Source organism: Electrona antarctica, assembly GCF_951216825.1.
Source record: "Electrona antarctica genome assembly, chromosome: 4".
In the NCBI taxonomy this organism is placed as follows: domain Eukaryota; kingdom Metazoa; phylum Chordata; class Actinopteri; order Myctophiformes; family Myctophidae; genus Electrona; species Electrona antarctica.
In genome coordinates, this window is record NC_136809.1 from 27,420,103 (window position 1) to 27,444,844 (window position 24,742).

General features: G+C 42.6%; 1 protein-coding gene across 5 annotated transcripts; it reads right to left on the reverse strand.

Annotated features, from left to right (window-relative positions):
* Positions 1–1,454: 1,454 nt before the first annotated feature.
* sh3d19 (SH3 domain containing 19) lies at positions 1,455–19,816 on the reverse strand. Of its 5 annotated transcripts, none has more exons than XM_079498865.1 (21): positions 19,674–19,816; positions 18,666–18,705; positions 15,375–15,415; positions 15,173–15,212; positions 14,334–14,469; positions 13,891–14,215; positions 12,500–13,528; positions 11,752–11,964; positions 11,102–11,215; positions 10,360–10,408; positions 8,732–8,957; positions 8,210–8,278; positions 7,903–8,049; positions 7,690–7,762; positions 6,792–6,922; positions 5,902–5,960; positions 5,485–5,717; positions 4,610–4,659; positions 2,778–2,970; positions 2,356–2,465; positions 1,455–1,860 (listed from the first exon to the last, which is right to left on the reverse strand). In XM_079498865.1, exons 1-21 carry the CDS (start codon positions 19,774–19,776, stop codon positions 1,750–1,752), a joined length of 3,492 nt encoding a protein of 1,163 aa, XP_079354991.1. In that variant the 5' UTR covers positions 19,777–19,816; the 3' UTR covers positions 1,455–1,749. The 5 variants fall into 5 exon arrangements, with proteins under 5 accessions (XP_079354991.1, XP_079354992.1, XP_079354989.1 ...); XM_079498866.1 differs by having other exon boundaries at positions 14,161–14,236; XM_079498863.1 differs by having other exon boundaries at positions 13,894–14,236.
* Positions 19,817–24,742: the final 4,926 nt, after the last annotated feature.

Here is a 24,742-nt window from a genome sequence, read left to right on the forward strand (position 1 = left end):
TTGATCTGGTCACCACTGGTTACAAAATTGAATTTCTCCCCTGAGCAAGCAGGCAGATCTTCACAAAATGAAGTAACTGCAGTTTTATACTGTTAAATGATCATTTGCTTCTGATCTTGGGTGTGTATAATTTATTGTAAATTCAGTAATTGAATTTCTCCAGCTCCTGTAAGATGCATTTTCCACTCAAATACCAATTACCAACTACCTGAAAAGATTGGATGATATTGGGAGAAGAGTGAAAATGGAAGTGATGAGAAAAAAAATGGCTGCTAAAATTGGATCTCTTAAAAACAAAAAAGCTGTTGCTGTTTGGATGATATTGGTGACTGATAACCTATTTTAATATTAGAGCCGAAGTGACCCGTTACTGAGGGCTATGGATGCACCTGGGGCATATCCTCACCTCTGATGTATCCTCTAAGGTCATCTGGGTTTCAGGTCTCGCAACATCATACCCCTCACTCGGGTGACCCAGCCGGGGTGATCAAGTCCCGACTTACGTCCCAGTAGCTTCCCTCAATCAGTGGGGTCCCATTAGGGAAAGACCAGGGCCACAATCCGTTGAGCCGGAACTACTCTGCCAGAGTGCCAGTACTGGGAGGTACTGATCATGCTGGTGTATGGAAGGACTAGGCTCTGGGTTGACTCCTGTCAGGGCCTGTTCGTTGCACCAGGCACTTCATTCAGGAGTGGTGGATTCTTGAGCCCCATGGTTGTATATAACCATGGGGCTTTAATGCCAAATGTTAAAATAAATAAATTGATTTATAAAGATCCCTGACCAAATTGTACTTTAATGTTAGACTAAAACTAGATCAATTTTGTAGGGGTAATTTAAAAAAATGCATTAACTTTGTTATGGATCAAAGTTAATGCACTTTTTTATTTTAAATGTGAGGGCCACGGCAACCCATCTCCCAAGCCATGAAAAACTATGAAATAAACTGCAGGTCAGTTTGTGGCCACTAGATGGTGCAACTGTAGAGATGTCCTTTTCTGTGAAGGTATATTGAAGGTTTCATTCACCAGCTGATTTCACTCATTAACACATTCGTACTCTACGTATAGAGGGGACAAATTGTTGAAATCATGTTTTTCTGGCTTAGAATGAGCTTGAATATAGCCAGCCTCTGTGGGACATTGAGTTATAAAATAAACTAATTCTGATATATATATCTTATGTATATAGGGTATGAGCATGCATAAAGTGAGTGGCAAAGTGATGACGTTGTTTAATGCAATCAGACCTTTCTGTTTGGATGTATGGGCTGTCAAGGCCAGAAAGTAGTTTATTGCCACTCAGTAGGCATTCCCACATAACTTCCTCTGATGTTGTCATGTGCATACCCTCTATAACAGTATGGTTTGGTCATGGTGGTCAAGAATTCTGGACAATTTGTAAACTTTGGCTTTGAGTACATACACATTTTCCAATGACCTTTAGTCAACAATTACATGACAGTTTAATTTATTTTCAATATGATAAATAACATGGAAAACAATCATTCACACTACCTCTTAATGTCAGACAAATGAATCATACTGCTTGAAAAGTTTTAAAATACTGCATTCCAGTAGAGAAGGCACTTCACTGAAGATTTCCACTGGGAAAGCAGGTCTCTTTGTTCTCACAGGTTCTCATATTTCAGTTCAGTCAGAATGTACAGTATCTCAGGCACATAACGGGTCTCAGTGACAGAGTCTCCACTGTCTGCCTTTGTGTTCTGGTCTGAACTTTGTACAGTGCTATCCCAGTACTTGGACATAGTCTTTAGGAACCAAGGCCCGCTTTCCTCGCAGGTCACCCAGGAACCACTCTTCATCTATGGACTCCAGGTTGGTGATAATGTCCCCAGCCTGGAAATAAAGAAAGGGAATAGAAGATATTACTCTATGGGCTATATCTTGCACCACACCTTAACCCTTATCCCTAAACTTAATTGCCATTGTTTACTATTTAAAAAAAACCTTTTAAAATAGTTCAAATAGTCGATCTACAAGCTCACAACGTGTCGATTTAAAATGTTATATATATATTACCCTGAACATTACACTGTATCAATTACTTCAGAGGTTGTCAAAGTGGGGTCCAGGGACGCTCACGGATACTTGAGGGGGTTCCAAATGGAGGTCAGAGTGTACAAATGGAACACAATGGAGTGGTTATGGGTTTTCCTTTAAATAAAGGTTTGAGAACCACTGCAATATCCATTGTGTGTGATTTTGCTTATCATTGGATATGTTAAGATCTGTGAATTGATGAAATTCACAAGCCTACATCACCCTCTACCGTTTTCATACTACATAATTTTGTCTATTCTAAATTATAGATTTTTTACAAAAAGTGTTCACCTGCAGAGTGAGCTCCTCGTCGCAGTTGGAGGTGAAGTCATACAGAGCCTTGGCTCTCGCTCCACTTGTCTCACCTCCAACCTGCCGATGGTCCAGTCCTGATGACTGGCCTGGTGACAGGGATATATCAAATACACTGGGTCATGGAACATCATTCATTGTAAATTTGTAATGGTGCAGTATAATATCACAATATAATACTCCTACACGTACAACAGAGTTCAAGTTAAAAAAGTAACACCCCAAACACCATGATGTGGGCACTATAAATCTCACTTCTTGTCAAGACACGCTCCATATATGGCAGATGCGTGCCCTCAGGGCGTCTTACTGGTTTAAGATACACTGAAGTGTGTGTGTGTGTGTGTGTGTGCGTTTTCAAGTAATGGTAAACAGAGGGTCACTTTATGTTTGTACAGTACCTGTACCAATGCTGCTTTCAACGAAGGCTGTAGGGAATATCCCTTCTCTGCCATCGAGTCTACCGGAGCTCCACTCTCCATCGATGTGCTGGGTGACCAGAATGCTGTCTCCTTGCTGGAACGAAAGGTCTCCCTCTTTCTGTCCAGTGAAGTCATAAAGAGCCACAACCCATTCCAGACCTGACTGAGAGGCCTGGAATGACAAGAGCAATGGAGGGTGTGCGGTTTGTGTTACTGAGCAACACACATACAGTATGCAACAGTGGATGCGATGCTGCTGTGAATGTCCCACAATGCACTGCGCAAGCTGCTTTGACAACATAACAGAATTGACATGGCAACCAAACCCCTGTCGTATCGTCAATTATGCTTCTATTATGCATAGGCTAATATGTAGAATGTAGTTACTTACCTAGGTTCCATCCTGGAGGCTAATCTTTCCGGTGATAAAATGGCCACCAACGTAATCAAAAAAGTCAACCAAAGAACAAGATTCCTTTACAGGATCTCCTCACTGGTCAACAAAAACACCTTGAAGACCTTAACAGGAGCCCTTGTACAAGGCTTCTTTGACTATGCATGCACCTCCTGGTACCACAGCACCTCAAAGGCCCTTAAAACTAGGCTCCAGACCTCCCAAAACAAACTGGTCAGGCTCCTACTTGGCCTCACCCCCCGAACCCACCTCACCCCTGCCCACTTTGACAGACTGGCATGGCTTAGGGTCGGCGACAGAGTACAGCATCTTGCAATGGGTCTGGTCCACAAGATTCGATACTCCACCAAGATACCCATGTACCTGTGTAGATACTTCCTTAATGTTAACGAAGTCCACACCCACAACACCAGAGGGAGTGCAACGAATCATGTTCAACCCAGATTCGGCACAAACAAGGGACTAAATTCTTTTCGCTCCTATGCCACCAAAATGTGGAACGCCCTACCAACAGTCATTAAGACATGCGAATCCCTTGACTCCTTTGAAATGAAATGAAATGAAATCTATATTTACCCAGGGTATCTGGGCTAAGCTCAAGAACTTGTTTCCAGCCAGGCCCTGCTCATAGAACACATTTCATCACATTTCATCACATTTCATCACATTTCAAACCGCTCTCAAAGGGCACCTACGGATGGCTGCAATTCGAAACTGGCCCCCGTAAAATCTGAATCCCCCCCACCGCCCCCCCCTTTTTCCCCTCACTGTATATGTTTATTTTCCCTTTTTACCTCCATTATGATGAATTCCTGTACTGTTCTTTGTCTATATAGAAGTGTCTATTTGTACGTCTCTAAATGTTTTGATGAATTGAACATGGTGGACCCTGTTGTAAACAAGTGTAATGCTTAATTGGGTCGTCCACTCACAGTTAACAGCCTTTGTATTGAGTTTGTGCTTGAAATGTACTGTAATTCTGCAAACTGTTAATAAAATTTTCAATCAATCAATCAATCACTTGTTGAAACCGATAACATAAAGCAAAAGAACGGGACCATGTATGTATTGTACCTCTGCTTTGACACAAGATGGGGCACTTTCCTAATCTTCTGTGAATAAAAGTATTCATAGTTCAAATTGGCATAAGAAGAAATGGCACCCTTTTCACATTGGCCTATTATAGCGCCACCAGGAGGCCAAAAAAAACTCCCTGACCTGTGCTCTGAGGAGCTTTTTCTAGTTCATTATGCATTTGTGTACTTTTAACCTGCATTAGGTAAATACTCCTTTGTATTGTGTCTTCAAATATTAGTGCTGTTAGATGCGTTCTAAAATTATTTCGGGAGTGACACGGCGCCCTTCACTGGAGGTGCTGGTAGTTCAAGTAGTTTACCTGGATGGGTTTAGTGGGCTTAGACCGAGTACTGGATGAAGCAGCCATTCCTAGGAAGAAAAGAAAACACACCAACACCATGGTTATACTAGTGCAGCAGAATGTAAGACAAGCAAATAACTGCACAACACAGTTATTTGGCATATAACTGAATGAGATTGTATGTGGGTAGGAGCACTCGCCACTACACTACTGCCTGTCTGAAAACACTGCATTAGACAGTGTATCGGTCATTCAGGCTTGCTGTCCCGAGTCCTAGCGACCACACAGCACTTTTAATGAAACGTAAACAGATGCACAGATTCCAGGCATGCCACAGCAGGAAATGCCAGCCAACACCAACACAAAGGGAAAAAGGATGAATGGCAGCTCATTGAAATATAGAACAGTCGTTTAGTTGTTGAGTTTGAGGGGCAAAAGACTAACAATGTATGCAGTACCATGGTTCATATGTCGATGCATTCTGAATCTTCACATTTAAAATGATTAACATGTTTACATTCTTGGTAATTGTAACATTTTATAAGTTGACCCTGACCCCGATTGCCTTACAATAGCTAACTTTAGAATAAGCTCCCAGACCCAAGCTACGTTGGGTTTAATTAGGATGAAAACACAAATTAGTTAGTGCTAACCCAACATGAACAGTACTTGTAAGTAAGCAATTAACCTATTAAAAGTATTATGTACAATAGTACATAATGTATGCATGCATGTTTTTGTATAGGCCTATTTCTATACTTATTTAATATTTGTTTTATTATGTGTAAAGAGCGAGCAACCAAATTGAATTATTTGTACAAAGAAGAAAACAGTAAATAACATTGAATCTAACTATTTATTATGTATTTATTATGTATTTGAGGCGGTCTCACCAGGCAGTGCTATCTTGGTGGGCTGGGTGGTCGGCTGTTGAGTTGGAGGCGGAGGCAGCTCCTGGATCACCTCTACAAAGTTGAGAGGAAATATTCCACTGAAGACTCCGAGTTGTCCCCGTGCCCAGTCCTCTCCGACGTATTCCTGCAGTCTGATCACGTCTCCCTCGCAGAAGGACAGCTCGTCGCTGTGCTCCCCCTCAAAGTCAAACCGCGCCATGCACCTCGGACCACTTCAAACACAATACACAATGGCTTTTTCAAACTGTCTGACAAGTTGTGAAAAAACAACAGAATCTGTAGTAATAAAAAAATAGGCCTTTATTTATTAAAAGGGCATGTTTTGACCTCGATAGGTATCTGAAAAGTTGTGTTGAATGACTGATGTTTATGTATTTGTTAATGTGTCACTGTTACCTGATTGTTGTAGCAGCTGGCTTTGCTTTCTTCTCAGAGACAGGTATTGAAGAATTTGACTAATTGAAAAAAAGGATTGGTTTCTTTAACAGTCGAGGTTCCCAAACAGCACACGCAACACAATGGCCCTAGCCTGGCTCCAGCCCTGAATCGCAACCATTAAAGAAATATCTTCTGGCGATTCAGAATAATGAAGTGAAACGAAATGAAAATTCAGTCTCAGTGTCAGGCTATAATGGCCTCTTTTCCACCAAAAGAACTTTGGATCTAGAACTGGTTCCGTTCTAGATTCTTGGAACCGTGGTGCTTTCACTAACTGGCAGCCATTTCTGTGGTATCAGTTCCGAACCAACTTTTAGGGTTCTGAACCAATTCATGTTCAATGGACACTCTGAACTGCTTCAATATTAGGCTGGAAAAAAAGAACTGAACCGTACTGTGTTATCACTAAGTAAGAGATATTTGCATTGTTTGCAAAATAAATCACTTTGGCCTGATAATTCACTTCCATTTTTGCCCGACATGACAGCCAGTGTTGCTGTAAATCAATGCTATTGAAAAACCTTTACGTCTGTTTGTTGGTTATACAAATTTGGAACAAGTGAAATTTTCTTTCTTTGTAGTTCCTGAAAAATGTACATTTTGGAGTTAGGTGGTTTCTCCCCAACAGCAGCGATTTGCTGATGTGAAACTCTGCCGATACGGAAAAACACTGATTTCTCTCTCATGCAACCCGTCTGTCTGCGTGTGGATGGACCATGACAGGGTGAACAGGGTCTTCTTCAACTGATTGAAGGAAGCCCAGAATTTCATTCATTCATCATTTCAAGCACAACATCATTGTAAATGTGCTGACCCCCCCAAAGAGCAACACCAGTGTTGAATCTCACCAGGACTTTGACATAGCTGATAGGGAAGAATCCAGAAGATCCCCTGCATGTTCCTCTGTACCATTCATTGTTCACCTGCTCCACCATGTTAACCACGTCTCCGGCCTTCAGCCTCAATTCTGTTGGACCCTCTGAAAAACACAACACACATTTCAACCACATCTGCTATCTACTAGTGGAATCAAATCAAATAAAAACTGTTAATTTATTTGATATTTAAGGCATACTCGTATAGCTTGTTCCATTTGTAAACTATTGTGTGTATTCTGTGAGTCCCCGTGCTTGTTCACAAGCAAAGTAAATATTACAAGGGTAGTTAGAACCATGCTTTCAGTATATAGTAAAAGGGGCTTGCATGGCATGGATAATGGTTTAAAATGGTTCAAAGGCCAGCGAGAACAGGTATGTCTTAAGTCTGGATTGAAAAGTGTCCAGAATTTAATCGGAAAGCTAAACAGCAACCAAAAAGGCACGATCACCGTTTTGCTTCAGCCAGAACCATTATAGCCAGAAGACTGTGAGTGTGAGAAGCATTGTGTCAGCAGATTGACCTAGATGTGTCGAGGGGGTGGAGTAGAGGGCTAAACAAAAACTTTAAACTTTAAGCCGATGAAGGAAAGCCAGTATAGGGGTGATGTGAAAATAATATGATGAATGGGGTGATGTGATCCCGCTTACGGGTGCCAGTCAAGAGTCTAATAGCGGAATTTTGCACAAGCTGCAATCATGAGAGCATAGAGTTACAGTAGCAATTCCTGTACATATACAGAATATGGATCACTTTCTCCAGATCGTGGACTGGGAGGAAGGATTTAAATTTGGCTAACTGAGTTGGAAGAAGCTGCTGTTTACAACAGCATTGTAAAAGGAGGAAAAAAAAGCACAGAAGAAATGTTACCTGGGTCAAAATCATGCAGAACCTGGACCTTGATTCCACAACTGTTTGTGCCAGAACCAACTGAACCGACGTCCTGTATGGGGAACAAAGACAAACAATGCTATAGTTAGAGGTGTGTGTGTGTGTGTGTGTGTGTGTGTGTGTGTGTGTGTGTGTGTGTGTGTGTGTGTGTGTGTGTGTGTGTGTCTGTCTTGTAGTGCTGAGGGTGTTTACCTGTGGGTGAGTCCTGGCAAGGACAGACGATGACAGAGGTGTGATGATCTTCATGTGGGAGAAGTCCACTCGACCACTGGCGTCCCCTACCTGACATTTAAATGTGCCATGGTCCAGGTCCTCAATCAGCACGAGTACCTCATTTTTCTGTTGGAGAAGATAATAAAAATGTCTCTACTACAGATCTTACACCGAGATACATTGGATGACATGAATGTACTGATTCCACCCAGAAATCGTGTCATGTAAACATGAGATGTGACAATGAAGTTGGTTGCAATAAATGGTAAGAACTTGTCTTGGTCACCTGAAACGAGAGTTCCCCTGTATTGGTCCCATTATAGTCAGAGAGTGCAATTCCATGAGGGAGTTCAAGCTGGGGGAACAACAATTAGAACACATAAGTAGTGATATTTTTTAAGGAGTGTAGATAGCTTTCATAAGTCAGACAATTTAATGTTTCAGTCGAGAGTAGTAAACAATAGGCACAGGAGGAAAGATGATGGGTATTTTCCTGTTAATAATATCCCACCCAACCTATCCTCTCTCCAAGCTGTTAATATCCCACCCAACCTATCCTCTCCAAGCACTCCAATTCCTTGACCGCTTGACTTTTGTTGCCGACAAATGTTCATGGCATTTCGTCTGAACTTTTACTTTGTAAATCTGGATTAGTGTCTGCTAAAAGCCTGAATTGTAATGATTCAGTCTTAGGTCAGGAAGACGTACTGCCTGGGACTTCACATACAAGGATATGAAAGTACACTACTTCTAGGCAAACACCACAGTTCTACACCACATGAGACACCACCAGTGTTGGGTCTCTCACCGTGTATTTGTTGTAGAGACGGTGCCCAGGGTTGGGCCTTGGGGGCAACACAGGACCTTTCCTCTTGGGTTTGTGGGTGTGAGATTGAGGTTTGGGTGGAGCCTCCAACCGAGCTGATTTTGTAGAACTGGATGCTCCTGCCTCGTCAAGCTGGGGTGGAGGCGGTCTTCCAGGTCCTGCTTTGGCCATTGGCGGGCGAGGTGGGAGGCTCCTCCCTCCACTAGGTCTGGAACAAATCAACAGACAGTAGTTTTGTTTATATTTATTTGTACAACAGCACACTTCAATTCCCACCGGCGGAAGGTGGGCACTGGGGCAGTGTTCTCTCCTTCGCGTCTTCAGTGCCCATACACTAGGTGGGGTTGGCAAAAGGGTCTTTCTGTGTGGAGTTTGCGTGTTTTCCCCATGTCCCCTAGGGTAGGTAGTACCCTCACAAAAAAACATGCAGTAATCCTGGTCTCTATACTGCCTCCCCCTGGTCAGCTGGGGCGCCTGGTTGGAACAATGTGTTCGTTCCACGCGCTACGTCCTCCCGGGGAAACTCCCCCTTTAAGGTGATAAGAAGCGGCCTGCTCACTCCTCATGCATTGAAGGAAGTAGTTCAGGGCTCTCATTATTCTGGATTATTCTCACTCCCAAGTCATCATATATTGACATTTAATCAAAACAATATACAACCTTTTGTGTCCGATGGACAGATAATGTACGATTCTCTTCCTATATGCATAGGTGGTTTCAACATCCAGTCAACATGGTCCACATTATGCGTCACATAGTACGCACAACCCTAAAGGATGAAAAGCTAAGCTAAACCCAGTACCCCAATACGTTGACCTGTGATGCAAGGGGTCCTGAGTCCTGACCAAGAGTCATGTAAGTAATGAGTTGGGAGTGACAATGTGTTGGATTGTTGAACACTATTTGGCATATGAAAGATCCATGAACAACCTTGTCAGTCACCAGGAATGTAATTTCTAGTGTACTTATAAAGTAGCCTGGTAAACAAGTGGAAGAGGAAATCAGCATCTGTGCTCAGGGCTCTGTGATTGACTGATGCCAATTGGCTCTTCCATCTCTTTTTTTGTTTCAGCAAAACACCCTCTTAGCCTTTGCGGCCAGACCAGTCTGCAGAAGACAAATGATAATCTGAATTCACACGACCGGGATGGTTTACTAGGGGCAACCGATAAAGGTTCTAAACTTTGAAATCTGCTTGCCAGACCCATGCATGGCTTTCCTGGCACTGATGATCCTATAGTCGGGCTTGCAGACAGCGTCTTCTGTGTGAACACAACCCCAGGTGCTTGACTCAATCATGGTAATATCCTAATATCTATCTGCAAGATGTTTGACAAGTGCATGGGATGAAGATAGGGAACTTGTCATTGAAACTGAGCCCAGCTTGCAGAAGCAACCTCATGTCCTAAAGAGACCTTCATCATTGAGTTAGGTGTTCCGTTTCTTCTACTGTTCATTTGAATACTGCCAATGTATGGAAGCTCTGCTTTGTACATTTTGGTGCACATACTGTATGTACAGTATAGCTACAAATAAATATAATTGACAGAATATGTATCAACTAAGATTGTGAAACGGCGTATTGTGAATCGGCGTATTGTTTCACTCACCGAGGAGGCAGGGTCGGTTCCAGCCCTGTATTGAAGGACTCCTGTAGATCATAAAAACATGTCTTTGTTAGTCCAGATATGATCAGGTGTAAAAACAGGCTTGATGCATCTATTCCCAGTGGCCTGAAACCATAAACCCCAGCAAACACTATAAAATGTATACAACTTGTGATGTTACACACACACACACACACACACACACACACACACACACACACACACACACACACACACACACACACACACACACACACACACACACACACACACACACACACACACACACACACACACACACACACACACACACACACACACACACACACACACACACACACCAAACTTAGGGATTGATTTCAGACTGACCAGCCAGATAGCTCTAACTCTACAGTAGGCAGTTGTTTACACAATGGCTGCTTTGTGTCTATATAAAATACTGGGGGAGCTGCAGGTGGGCGTTGGCAGTCCAGGTAAAAGATAGGAGACATCCAATACACTCCAGCATACATTACAGTGTATAAGCACATAATAATAATAATAATAATAATAATAATAATAATAATAATAATAATAATAATAAATAAAGATGTTAAGCATTTTTTCCAGCAATGTCTGCAGCTTGAGCAATAATCAGCTTCATTAGAGCTACAAATACAATTTTGCAATACTGTAATAGTAAAAATGTCTATAATGTAAATATGGCATCATAATTAAGCAGGACACTCTTCAGTGACTAGTCTTACTGTGGAGGGGAGGACAGGAACAAGGCTTGGTTTGTGGGCCACAGGAGGCGGTAGGGAGCCTACAGGCTTCTGGAATGGCAGGGGAGGAGGAGCGGAGAAGTCCAGCGACTCATCTAAGACAGGTAAAATATAGCTTGGTAAGTTATTTTCAACTGCAAAAAAGGTGTCTCTGAAAAAGAACATCAGCTAAATTCCTAAAAACGTATACTGTAGTGAGTTGACTCCATGTTGTTGTACTACCTTTATTCGCTTTCTTTCTTGACAGAATAGAAGATAAAGGTCAATAGACTTGATTTGCCATTTGCACAAATGAGCACAGCTCCCAGGGCCAGAACAGATAAAAGTACAGCTAACTCACAATGCTGAATCAGTTTTCACGCATTTGTTGATTTATAATGAACAGATTGTGGTTGCAGAATGTGGGAGTATTAACCTAACTTCATTCACCATACCGAATACAAATACTCTGCTCTACTCAAAGTAGTAAACCGTTGTACTCACATTATGTACCGAGTTTTGTTTACACCATTACATTTCTTCTCAATTTGTGACATAAGATCACAATGGATCGCAATGATGTACCTCATACAACAACATTCTTGCCAATATCCAGCCCTACAATGTAGTAAGTAACAGATGAGAGACTCACGTTGGCTATCCTTGCTGGGTACTCTGATGGTGGTGGGTCTTCTCGTTACACTTGGTCTGGGGAAGGGGACGCTGGCAGCACTGTCCACACTGTGCTGAGGTTTCATGGGGAAGGGGACGCTGGCAGCACTGTCCACACTGTGCTGAGGTTTCATGGGGAAGGGGACACTGGCAGCACTGTCCACACTGTGCTGAGGTTTCAATGGGGTAGGCTCTACAGACACAAAATGACAACTGACTCACTACTTTACTCTTTTATATGCGTCTGAACTTTACCTTGTTGATTTAATGGGTCTGGCTTAGTTAACCCATTGATACCTGATTCTTAAAAATGCCTTCTAAAACCTAACCTAAGTTTTCTGAAAACCTTATGCTACATGTATAGCAATAACTAATGAGACACAGACGTAGCATCCGGATTCAAAGGTAAAACAACATATAGGTTGCACCAGAAGGTATCAATGGGTTAATCTAAAGTATGCTCTAGGCCTGACCTTGATTAGCCGAATAGTCGACTAATCGATCAAGGGAGTCTGATTCGACCAATCTCTTGGTCTCATTTTGTTTTTAATTCTTGAAAGTTTTTCCTTCTTTGGGAATGTTTTTTGAAAATGTTTTGATATCATAATAATTAAAAACAAAATGTAGGAAACAAAAAATAAATAAAAGGACTCATAAAAATGTGTCCGCGACCCACAAATGGGTCCCGACCCAGTGTTTGGAAAACAGTGCTCTAAATGAATGCTTACTTGTGGGAGTTTCCACATATTCATTCTCCCTGACCAGAGAGGTGGAGTTGTGATTGTTGACATTCAGGTTGGGTTTAAGGGGCTCCTTAGGAGGAGGCTTCAGTGGAAGAGTCGTGTCCTCATCCTGTAGGAGAAAGCATTTGGCTTTGACGAGTACAGAACGCCGTGCGGGGGGCAGAAGTGCCACCTTGGAGGGCACGGCCTCTGGTTCCTCTGTGCGTGACAGTCCCACAGGCTTCTTTGGAGGCTGAGGTTTAGGAGCTGGGGTGGGAATTTGGGGGAATAATGACGCCTCTTGATTGTGGTTTTCTCCATTGTGGTACTTGACTGAAGGTTTGGGGGTTACAGAAGGCTTGGTGACGACTGGGGGCCTGTTTTGTAGGTTTCTGGGTCGAGGCTGTGGCCGTTTGATAGGTTCTACCCCATCTCCCCCATCATTGCACACCTGGCCTTCAAAGGCCAGGATACGCGCCTGCATATTGTGCTGATGTTCACTTTGCCCACTATTGTCTAATTGGTCATCAGTGTCTGAGCTCTGCTCGTATTGGCTGTCCACGATGAACACCTCCAACAGTTCCTTTAAATATTTATTAGTTTGCAGCTCTTCAGGGTCAGTGCGAGAAGTCAGAACGTCGCTGTCGCCATTCTCACTGAATCTGATCAATGTCTGAACTTTGACGTCAGCCTTGATTGGCTGCTTGGGGGTTTTGGAACGACGAGGAAGTGGAACAGGGTGTTGGGTGGGGACGGGAGGAGGTTCTGCGGAGAAATGTAGCGAGTCTAATGTAACGGTAACAGATTCTGCAGACTGTTCTCTGTAAACATCCCAGTGTACTGTGACAGATCTGATGCTGGTTGTGTGCGTGGAGTCTGGGGGGTTGGGTTCAAGGTCAGCGAGACTCTCAGTGTTGGTAGATATTATGGTGGTTGCAACTGCCTGCTTGTGAGGAGATGCATCCGTTCCAGCACTAGTTTCTCTGCATGAAGGTTTAGGTAATGATGGTCTTGGTGGTTTTCGAGGCTTTTTAACTGTGAAGAAACAGATGGAAAGACCATATTAGCCATATTATATAAGTTTTCAGAAAAACGTATTTAAAAATTTACAAAGACATGCTGTACATGGCAACAACCACCGCAAAATGGGTTGCTGTCCTAAATGGGTTAAGTTATCCACTTCCTATCTGGCGTCCCTATTTTGAGCTTGTAGGCAGAATATTTTCAAAAATGTGTCAAAACAATTTCAATAATAGGGAAAATAGCAGATCTACAGGCTCGGAATGCATTGCCTGACTGGATTACCTTGAGCAACGATCCTCACTAACTTTACTTTAGTTGTATGGCCAACAGTTTTGGACATACACTCTGCCCATCAGCGACGATATATGACTCACTACCTGATTTCCTCTCTGTGGACTGTGGAGCTGCAGTGCATTGTGGGTCAGTGGCAGCAGAGGCGTTCTTTACAGGGTCAGTCTGGGTGCATTGTGGGTCAGTGGCAGCAGAGACGTTCCTTACAGGGTCAGTCTGGGTGCATTGTGGGTCAGTGGCAGCAGAGGCGTTCTTTACAGGGTCAGTCTGGGTGCATTGTGGGTCAGTGGCAGCAGAGGTGTTCTTTACAGGGTCAGTCTGGGTGGAGCTGCTGGTGATGCACGTAGATTTACGGGGAGCCGCTACTGGCCGGGTAATGTGCTCCTCTTGTGTCTTCTCTTTGATCACCTGGTCATAGGATGGCGGGGGCTAAGACACGGGAACGGATAGAGTTCACACACATACTGTAAATTACAAACACACTCAAGTTCTTTTTTTTCTTCCCTGGGGGACCAATCAGACCTACCTTGGAAGTAGTTGTGGTGCTGCCAGACCAGCTAGGCTGAGAGGATGGGAGAGGAGGAGGGAAAACCCCAGAGGGTCCTGGGAACCAGGTGCTACTGGCTAGTGGCTCTGCAGAGAGGATGGTGATCTCTGGTCTCCTGTAGGACAGTGTGGTTGTCAGTAAAACAGCTCAGGAATGAGACAACTGATAATTAGTTTGTGTTTTGCGCTAAAGATAACCACAGTCTACAAGGAAGCAAGAGGCGCATGTTGAATTCCTCTGCTGTGCCAAAAAATGTGTTACGTATGTGCAGGACCACATCAACTATTTTCCTTGTTACAGGTGACAACAGTGAAACGGGTCCCCTGGTCGCAGCGAACGTATTTCCTGTAGTCGGAGACGACATATCTGCGGTGTAAACTCGCAGGCTGTACTTTATACCTCAAACTTTAAATGCTTAGTATGAGGTATAAAGTACAGCAGCCTTGTGTTCATACAACAGAAAGATTGGGTATTGGGTAAGACTGACTTTATGCTTCTTTCAGGACCTTTCACTGCTTCGTCCCAACCAGTTCTGGGCATCTTTGTAAAGTTAGTGTTAGTAAAAAGCAGGTAAAAGAGTAACGTTTGAGCAGACTAACATCAGTCACTCTACCATTCAATGTAGTAGAAGATCTGTGAGTTTACACCGCAGATATGTCGTCTCCGCCTACAGGAAATACGTCCGCTGCGAGCCTGCGACCAGGGGACCCGTTTCTGAATCGGTCTATACAACATGTCATGCTAAGACAGCTGCACAAGATGAGGCTATGCTGCTCATATGTTTTACATCATTATGCAGAATATATCCAATACATTACCTTCTCTCTCTGCTGCGGTCACTCTGAGTAATTGTTTTTGCTGAGGGAAGAAAAAGATCATGCAAGTTTATCCATTGGTCTGAGCAGCATTGTTTCACATTTACAAGACATTTTCTACATTTTGTGACAAGTTAACACTACAATTCTCAACATGGATGCATTGCTCTTGAATACTGCAGAGACTCAAACTTGACAAACTCACTTCGCTTGATGGCAGCACGTATGGAGGAGAGAGGACCTTGGCTAGAGAGAAGAGAGAGAGAGAGAGAGAGAGAGAGAGAGAGAGAGAGAGAGAGAGAGAGAGAGAGAGAGAGAGAGAGAGAGAGAGAGAGAGAGAGAGAGAGAGAGAGAGAGAGAGAGAGAGAGAGAATCCCATTAACATTGAGGTGTGTGGAGCTCATGCTAACAAAGGGTTGTTTAGTAACCTGGTGGTAATGACTCACTTCTCAAAAGGATTCATTCAACTAGCCTGAGGCCACAAAGCTGCACACTACACATAGGACACGCCATTCTATGAAGCTTCACACAGAGACCACTAGTCAGCTCTAATACAATGTTGGGGATTTCCCATGGTCTCTGTCTTCTTTTTACCCTGTTAATCTGGAAGATCAAATTTCTGCTCAGTTCTGCTAAAAGTAAGCCTACCGGCATGTGGAAATGCACTGTAAGGTTTGGTATATATATATATATATAAGGCCAAATGTACTAAATCTGTAACACTTTATACACAAAACTATTAATCAGTCTACATCGAGAACTTCATGGCAACCATCAATTATAGCTTTGCACAAAAAAAACAAAACAATTCTATACCTGTTTAAATCCAAGTCACACCAACCTCAAGGAAACATGAAGGTGAATGGTACCACCCACACAGCCACCGCAACATACGCAACCAGTATCCATATAAACCAAAAACATAATTAACACTTTGGATCCATATAAACAAAAACATAATTAACACTTTGGGGGAAAAAAACTTTTTGAAGTCACACAGTTTTATCTTCTCAGGTCTTCTCCTATTACAAATGACACTATTATTCTCTAAATGGTAAATGGTGCATTTATATAGCGCCTTTATCCAAGGCGCTTTACATAGATTGTGCATTACATTCACCCATTCACACACACATTCATACACCGATTGCGGCGGAAGCCATGCAAGGTACCAACCAGCACATCGGGAGCAATTTGGGGTTCAGTGTCTTGCCCAAGGACACTTCGACATGTAGCCAGGAGGAGCCGGGATTCGAACCGCCGACCCATGGATCATTGGACGACCTGCTCTACCTCTTGAGCCACAGTCGCCCTCTGTATTAAGCTCTGAGTTAATGTGGTGTACCAACGGTCTCCATGAAAAGTCTCTTAAAAGAAGGGGTGGGCCTTTCACCTGTTGTTAACACACATGACACCTAAGGGTTTTAAACAGGTGATGTAACGCATCTGGGGAGAAAGAACAGTGCTCCCTGGTCCCATCTGGTTCATTACATTGAGGAACTAAACATTAGTCATTTTTAGGGATGTGCCGATGAGACATTTTGGCCGATATCGATATCAGATATAATTAATTGCTGTTATGGCCAATAACCGATATTACCGATGTCGATATGATCTCATTCTGTATTTAAAAATTATAATAATTTTGTCCATTCTGAAAAATACATGTAACAGGGTATCTGCACTGCAGGCTTAGGCAAGTCAGATTTAACTTTAATACCTTTTTATTTAATATTGTAAGCTTGTAGAGCTGTTCAAGCTGTTACTTTGGGCTTGTGTATCTGTAAAGACAGACTGATTAATCGGACCGATTAATTAATCGGTCTGATTGATTAATCGAACCGATTCCAGGCCAAGGCTTTATCCATTAAAGATGGATTATAATCGCATCTTTGATGTATTTACAAACATCTAAAATGTAATCCAAATAACTCGAGAACCGTTCTCCACACCGACTTACAATTCGACACACATGTCCCCACAGGGAGTGCAGTGCTGTCGGACACACCGTTGTCCAGAACCAGCACAAAAGCCTCTGGCCAGGGTCTGGACCTGATCACCCCTATGTCTCCATATATGGAGCTGGCCTGTTCTGACATCACGGACCTGATCACCCCTATGTCTCCATATATGGAGCTGGCCTGTTCTGACATCACGGACCTGATCACCCCTATGTCTCCATATATGGAGCTGGCCTGTTCTGACATCACGGACCTGATCACCCCTATGTCTCCATATATGGAGCTGGCCTGTTCTGACATCACGGACCTGATCACCCCTAAATCTCCATATATGGAGCTGGCCTGTTCTGACATCACGGACCTGATCACCCCTATATCTCCATATATGGAGCTGGCCTGTTCTGACATCACGGAACTGATCACCCCTATGTCTCCATATATGGAGCTGGCCTGTTCTGACATCACGGACCTGATCACCCCTATATCTCCATATATGGAGCTGGCCTGTTCTGACATCACGGACCTGATCACCCCTATATCTCCATATATGGAGCTGGCCTGTTCTGACATCATGGACCTGATCACCCCTATATCTCCATATATGGAGCTGGCCTGTTCTGACATCACGGACCTGATCATCCCTATGTCTCCATATATGGAGCTGGCCTGTTCTGACATCACGGAACTGATCACCCCTATGTCTCCATATATGGAGCTGGCCTGTTCTGACATCACAGAACTGATCACCCCTATGTCTCCATATATGGAGCTGGCCTGTTCTGACATCACGGAACTGATCACCCCTATGTCTCCATATATGGAGCTGGCCTGTTCTGACATCAAAATGATTGTTCTGACATCACAATCTGCATAGACTCCATATTTGGGCATGCCTGACAAAGAACTCCATACTTTTGCCTGCCTGTCGCTAAATAAAGTTTGGAGCATCTTAAAGTGAGTTGCGAGCCCCTGCTTTCTTTTCATGAAAGGGACACAGACATAATAACTGGGTGGGGCATGCATTTCCAACTTGCATCGTTCCAAGGCCAGCTATATTGCCCAATGGGCACCGCTCTAGTTAATAATAATAACAACAATAATAATAATAATTCAAAAAATGAAATAAAAATAAATAGATCAACCATGCTCACTGCAAGCGTATCACTGTCACTGAGCTCTACAATGTTGTTTACATAACTCCACTGACATTTTCACATTTATTTACATAATCTCACTGAGACCTGCAATGTTGTTTACATAATTTCACAGAGGTCTGCACATTATTGGAGCAGGCTGGCAGCAGCCTGGTATGTCTACAAACAACAAAAACATTGCATTTGGTCCATTCCTCAGTGCATTGTTTGCTCCATTCACAAATCCACCCTCAGCAAATCAGGGTATTAAAGGGACAGTGGCTCTTTAACGCAGTTTCACTTTCACATTTTCACAGTTGACTGGTGAAGATCAACTTCTCAGTTTGGGAACCCTTGCAGTATGTTATTGAACTTCATGACTCACTTCAAGTGACAACATACCTGGAATGTGAGTGATCTGGCTTGGTCCTGTCTGAGCGGTCTGTGTGAAGACAAACAAACAAAGGCAGTTAGATAACTGCTTACCACTGCAAAGTAAAAGCAAGGAATGGATGATACTCATTACTATAATAGTCCTAGTACTATTTTGTCAGACATATCAAACAGGATTGAAATGAGGTCAACTGGAATAATCCTAGTGCTGGTGTAGATGTAATTACTTCCTGCATTGACAGGGCAGTAGCCTGGTTCAAGTCAACAAACAATGACAGATAGATACTGGTGCCCAGAGCGGAATTCAAATACAGACTCTGACTGGTGTGTGAAACCAAGCATAACACGCACGCACGCACGCACACACGCACACACACAAAACATATTTGTAGCTAAATCTTACAAATAATGGAGCCCTCAGACTACTGAAACTATGGCTGGTTGTACTAAGACTCAGTACATTACACAGTCCACCTGTCACACCTGTTGCTTGTTATCAGTTATTGCCACCATACCACTGCCTCTGGCTCATGTTACTATTCAGCGGCAAACCAGGGAATGCCTGCGTATAGTTTGGCAAATATTATGCAATATAGATGAGGTACATGCATTTAGGTTCAGAAAGATTGAAAGTATTTCCAAATGCTCCACATTTGCATATCACGGATGTGTGTAGCAGCATGCCACAAACTAGCCCCATATGTGCCCTCTCCCTACGCTCATTCTGTAGCTCGGAGCTCGAGCTACAGAATGAGCTGAGAATATGGGGCTAGCCACAAACCACTAAACAGAGACATAACAGCTGACTGGGTGTGCGCTCCTAAAAATACACAATGTGACTTTGAAGTAAATGTATTAATGTAATCAGGGATATTATTCCCTAATGCTCCTACCTGCTCCTAGAATTGCTCTTCAAAAATAAATCTTCAAGACATTTTCAAACAACCCGCACCATCCTATTCCATCAACTGTGTGTGAATGACACTTTGATACTGTGTCAAGGAGCATAAAACCTACTGTCACACGCCCACAGACAGCAGAGCAACAGAAAGAGAGAGCCCAAAAGATCCTGCTCCTCCACTGTTGACTTGGCCAGTCTGATCAACTGGAATGTGGTCATGCAGGAAGTGTCAGGTGCGACCCACTTGCTTGCTCTGCCACTCCCCTTTTCCCCCCATAGGCATAGTAGTGGTGGCCAGTTTTGTGGTGCCACAGATGTAAACCCATAATTCTATTCTTCCCATAGAGATTTCCAAAAAATATTGATATAAATTATTTTAAGCCTGGAACCAAGCCATCCAGGCTTCTGGTGAATCATGACGTAATGCATGTCTATTGTCTAGATATAAAATGTAGCATGCTTATGTAGTTCTATATGCTAATAACTTAATAGAACGATACCGGTAGTTCAGGTTTTTTTTTATCTCTTTGGATTTGGGCCAGCATCACACATCTCAAAGTTCTTTGAGATGTCTTTCTAAACTGAAAGCTTGTTTAGCAATTTGTAGCAATGTGAATGTAAATAGAAATAGAGCATGCACAAGAAATGTGGCACTGATCGGTCAGATGGTTTGCGGAATTAGCCCTGGACAGGCACTCCCACTTAATGGCTCTGCAACTATGCCATATCTGTAAAAACTACTATACTATACTATCCATTTTACTTGAGGGGATATAGCATGAAACTTAAATAAATGGGCTTGTTTTGGGACTCAATGGCCAATTATGGTTAGGGTGCACATGCAAAATGCCTTCTATATCGTGTCCTCGGTTCAACTCCCGGATAGCTGGACTGTTTCTCACTATATCGAAATAAAGCAGAAATGGAATAACACATGGGCTTGGCGGGACTCAAAGGTTGCGAGTTAGAATCCTAGAACAGGTTGGAAATACAGTAATGATTATCACTGTTTTGTCTGTTTCCTTCAGCTACTGTTTAAGTTTAAGTGCACTGAAATGCTCAGCTCCTAAAGGGCCATTCACACTGAGCACTATAACTATAAATACTAGCCTAAGAGTCTACTCTGTCTATACCCGTTCAGGGTTAAGAGCAGCCTAGTCTCGGTACAGGCTAGGCCAAACTAACACACACGCAGAGTCCCAGACACGTGCGTGCTTCCCATTATCGCGGTGAGGTCCAATTCATGCACTGAGGAGAAGCGAGCAGTATAAGGACAGATTAATCATGATTAATAGGTAGATAACTATAACTATATTGTTCTCCATTTTATTTTATCTTTTATAGCTGGTGTGAACTGTCTTATCATCTTGCCTTAGAAATTCTTTTAAAACTATATTTTTTATAGTGCCCAGTGTGAATGGCTGAGAGTGACTGTTGAGCAAGGCGTTGCTATAAATTCATGCTAAGACACATTTCCCTGAATAAACTTGGTTCAATGCTCATGTTTATCCAAATGTGATCAAACACACTGCTGTTTTCATTGCATTGTCAGAGCAGAGGACGGCAGCCAGACATGGTGGAAAATATCAACACCGGTGGAACATAAGACCACCCCTCCGTCTCCCCTATTTTATTTACAGCCACACCCTAGAAACACCATTACTCTGGATGTTTGGTCATGATGAGTCATGACTTCATTGCTAACCTCTAGTCTTACTTTCACTTTGACAGCTGCTACCTGTAGTCTGTCTATCACCTAGCCTAAGATTCATCTACAAGAGTTGAAATAGGCTATCTATCACCTCCAACTCATGCATTTAGAAGGACAATATCAGTCATGGATGGGTTTTTGCGATGAATCTATCATGGTTAAAATGAAGTTTGAAGTTACAATGGGACATTTTCAATCTACGAGAGTCTAAGGTATCATTCCCAATGGTCCTGAGTGCGGAACCCGCTGCATCCGTAGCTACTCTAAGGTGCTTACCCTTCTTAGCCAGGGACACACATAGCTGTCTATAGGAGTGGCTGCACCACTCAAAAAAGCTTGACATCATAGGCGAGTTATGGCCGATTCAAAGTGACGTGCCGTGGAACACCTATGGCACACGGTGGATGGATTGGAGGTCCTGTCGGAATGGCAGTATGTCGAAACGGCGGCATGTAACCTGATCCACACTGTCTCGGAATCTGTTATCAATCTTGGATCTCTCCTCGATTGTAACAACGCAACAGTGCCCCTGGTGGTCAGGGGTCATAGATTCCGAGACAGAGTGGATCAAAACCCTTTTTTTATTGAAAACTACGGACCTACAGGTTTTAAACGCTATACGCAAGCCAACCTGACAAGTGGGGCAGAAGGGTAAGCACTAAGCACCTTAGATTTTGCATTTGTACATGTTCAGACTAGCTACGGACTGTACGGAGGCAGCAGGTTCCACACTCAGGACCATGGGAAATGATACCTTAGACTCTCGTAGGTTGAAAATGTCAGAATCGATAAATACATCTACGAGAGTCTAAATCTCAGGCTTTGATTGATTGATTGATTGAACATTTTATTAACAGTTTGCAGAATTACAGTACATTTCAAGCACAAACTCAATACAAAGGCTGTTAACTGTGAGTGGACGACCCAATTAAGCATTACACTTGTTTACAACAGGGTCCACCATGTTCAATTCATCAAAACATTTAGAGACGTACAAATAGACACTTCTATATAGACAAAGAACAGTACAGGAATTCATCATAATGGAGGTAAAAAGGGAAAAGAAACATATACAGGGCGTTCCACATTTTGGTGGCATAGGAGCGAAAATAATGTAGTCCCTTGTTTGTGCCGAATCTGGGTTGAACATGGTTCGTTGCACTCCCTCTGGTGTTGTGGGTGTGGACTTCGTTAACGTTAAGGAAGTATCTACACAGGTACATGGGTATCTTGGTGGAGTATCGAATCTTGTGGACCAGACCCATTGCAAGATGCTGTACTCTGTCGCCGACCCTAAAACTAGTTTTGCTTTGTTTAAAACAAAAACATTCCCTGCGTGTACCTCACAAGAAAGTGTTTTTGATATCATGCTCAGAAAGGAAAGGAAAAGGCAAGGCCACTTTTTGAGGTTTGAGTTTGAGTTTGTCTTTGTTTACGTACTAAAAGAGCAACTTTGAGAGCTGTTTCAGAGTACAATGTTAGTCAGCAAACTCAGCATATTTTGAATGATCAATTCCTAATCACTGGAGCAATTATTTTTGATTTCTTGTCCATATTTGGAGTTATATCATGGCAAGGTAACGACACAACCCAAACCTCTACCAAATGGTCTTGCACTTTAAGTGTGTGTGTGTGTAAGTATTTGTTTCGCAGTACTATGGATGAATTAACTCATTCTACAGTCTAATAAAAGTGGTTCACACACACGCACGCACGCACGCACGCACGCACACACACACACACACACACACACACACACACACACACACACACACACACACACACACACACACACACACACACACACACACACACACACACACACACACACACACACACACACACACACACACAAAATGTGGTTTAAATTGTTAGATAAAATGCTTGGAGGAAAATAGACGAAAACAAAACTAAAACAAACAGAAGCAGAAGAAATGTGATCAAATGAACATACCGTCAAACTAGTCATCAAGGAAGATGTCGTTGAAAGTGGGCGGAGTTATCCCCTGAATCTGATGATCATCATGATCTTGCACCCTATACCATTTAGCCTCAAGCATTTATCACCTATCTATTTTCAATTCCAGTTTCAGTTATTAACATAAAATTACTTGTAAACAGTGACACGCAGGGAGCGGTTTCAAAGGATTTGCCCTGACATGAAAAGCAGACACAGTGTGTGACAGACAGATGACTTGTCATCATGACTAACGTGAACTGTTAGTCATGGATGATTAGAAGTTGTCCAGACAGATCGACAATTCCTGATGCGATCTCTGATGTGGGCAGATGCAACCCAGGACAAATGCTACAAAATCCTTACAATGGCACCTATCTCTGAATTATAGCCTGGTATGCCTTCATGTAAATGTAATCCGAGAGCTGTCCTGAGTGAAGATTTAATTTGTCACAGTCACAGACTAAAAATGCTTCATCAAAGGAGCACATTGAGGTGGATTTTACGTTCAGTCCTGTGTGATCTTGTCAGAGTGCTGAAGCCAAATATTAAATTCTCACGATGATATTTTGCTCTGAAAGATAAGGGTGGATGTGTGAATGCAAGATTACCGTCAGGTACCACAGAGCCTACAGGAAACCCCTCATCAATGGAGCATGCCACCACTGTTTGACATTCTGAATCCACTCATATCTTATGATTTGGAGGACATTTAGAAAATGTTAGCAAAAAGGAGCACAGAATTAATTAATTACAAACTGAGGTGTTGCCTGGGATAAGTACATGAGCAGAGCTACATGTGTGAATTATATGCAAATAACATGCAAATTAAACATGATAACTTTACTCTGCATTCAGGGGATCATTCCACAAAAAAGAAACGCTAAAACCCTACTCATCCAAAACACTCACTTCACAATGACTGTATACCTCTGTAAACTGCTTTAAACATTAATAGATACAACACAGATTGCTCACCCACATAAACCACAAGCAGCTAGCCCACCTGTCCAAATGCGAGGTCAAACACACAGCTGTTATAGGGGTTGGGTCTGCACCAATACATCTGTGGATGGTTGTGTAGGGAAGGGCATGGTAGGGTGTGGTTTAACAGGGGCTGTTGGCACTATCCCGGAGGACAAGTAAATATAATTTGTTTTAAGTATTAAGGCTATTTGATGGCATAGGCTACTTCTAGTTCCCAAAGTTTTCAGGCTGTGAAAAATCATATTTGAACTGGGGACCCCAAACAGTTGTTGTATCATGTCATGTCTATGAATTGATTGCATAGAGCCTAAATGGAAACCGCAGGGATGTTTTTTTGGGTGCTTTCCCTTTTGGAATAAGTGTTTGCCTGTACTCTGTTTTATGTCTGTTTTACATTTATGTCTAATAAACAATTTGGCCAATTTATTATTAAAATGGTTTTAAAGTAATGAAATTGCACCTTTAGAAATGCAGATGCACTTTTTATAACCTACTGTATGTTGGTTTGTTTGCTGTTGTGTTGAAATTAA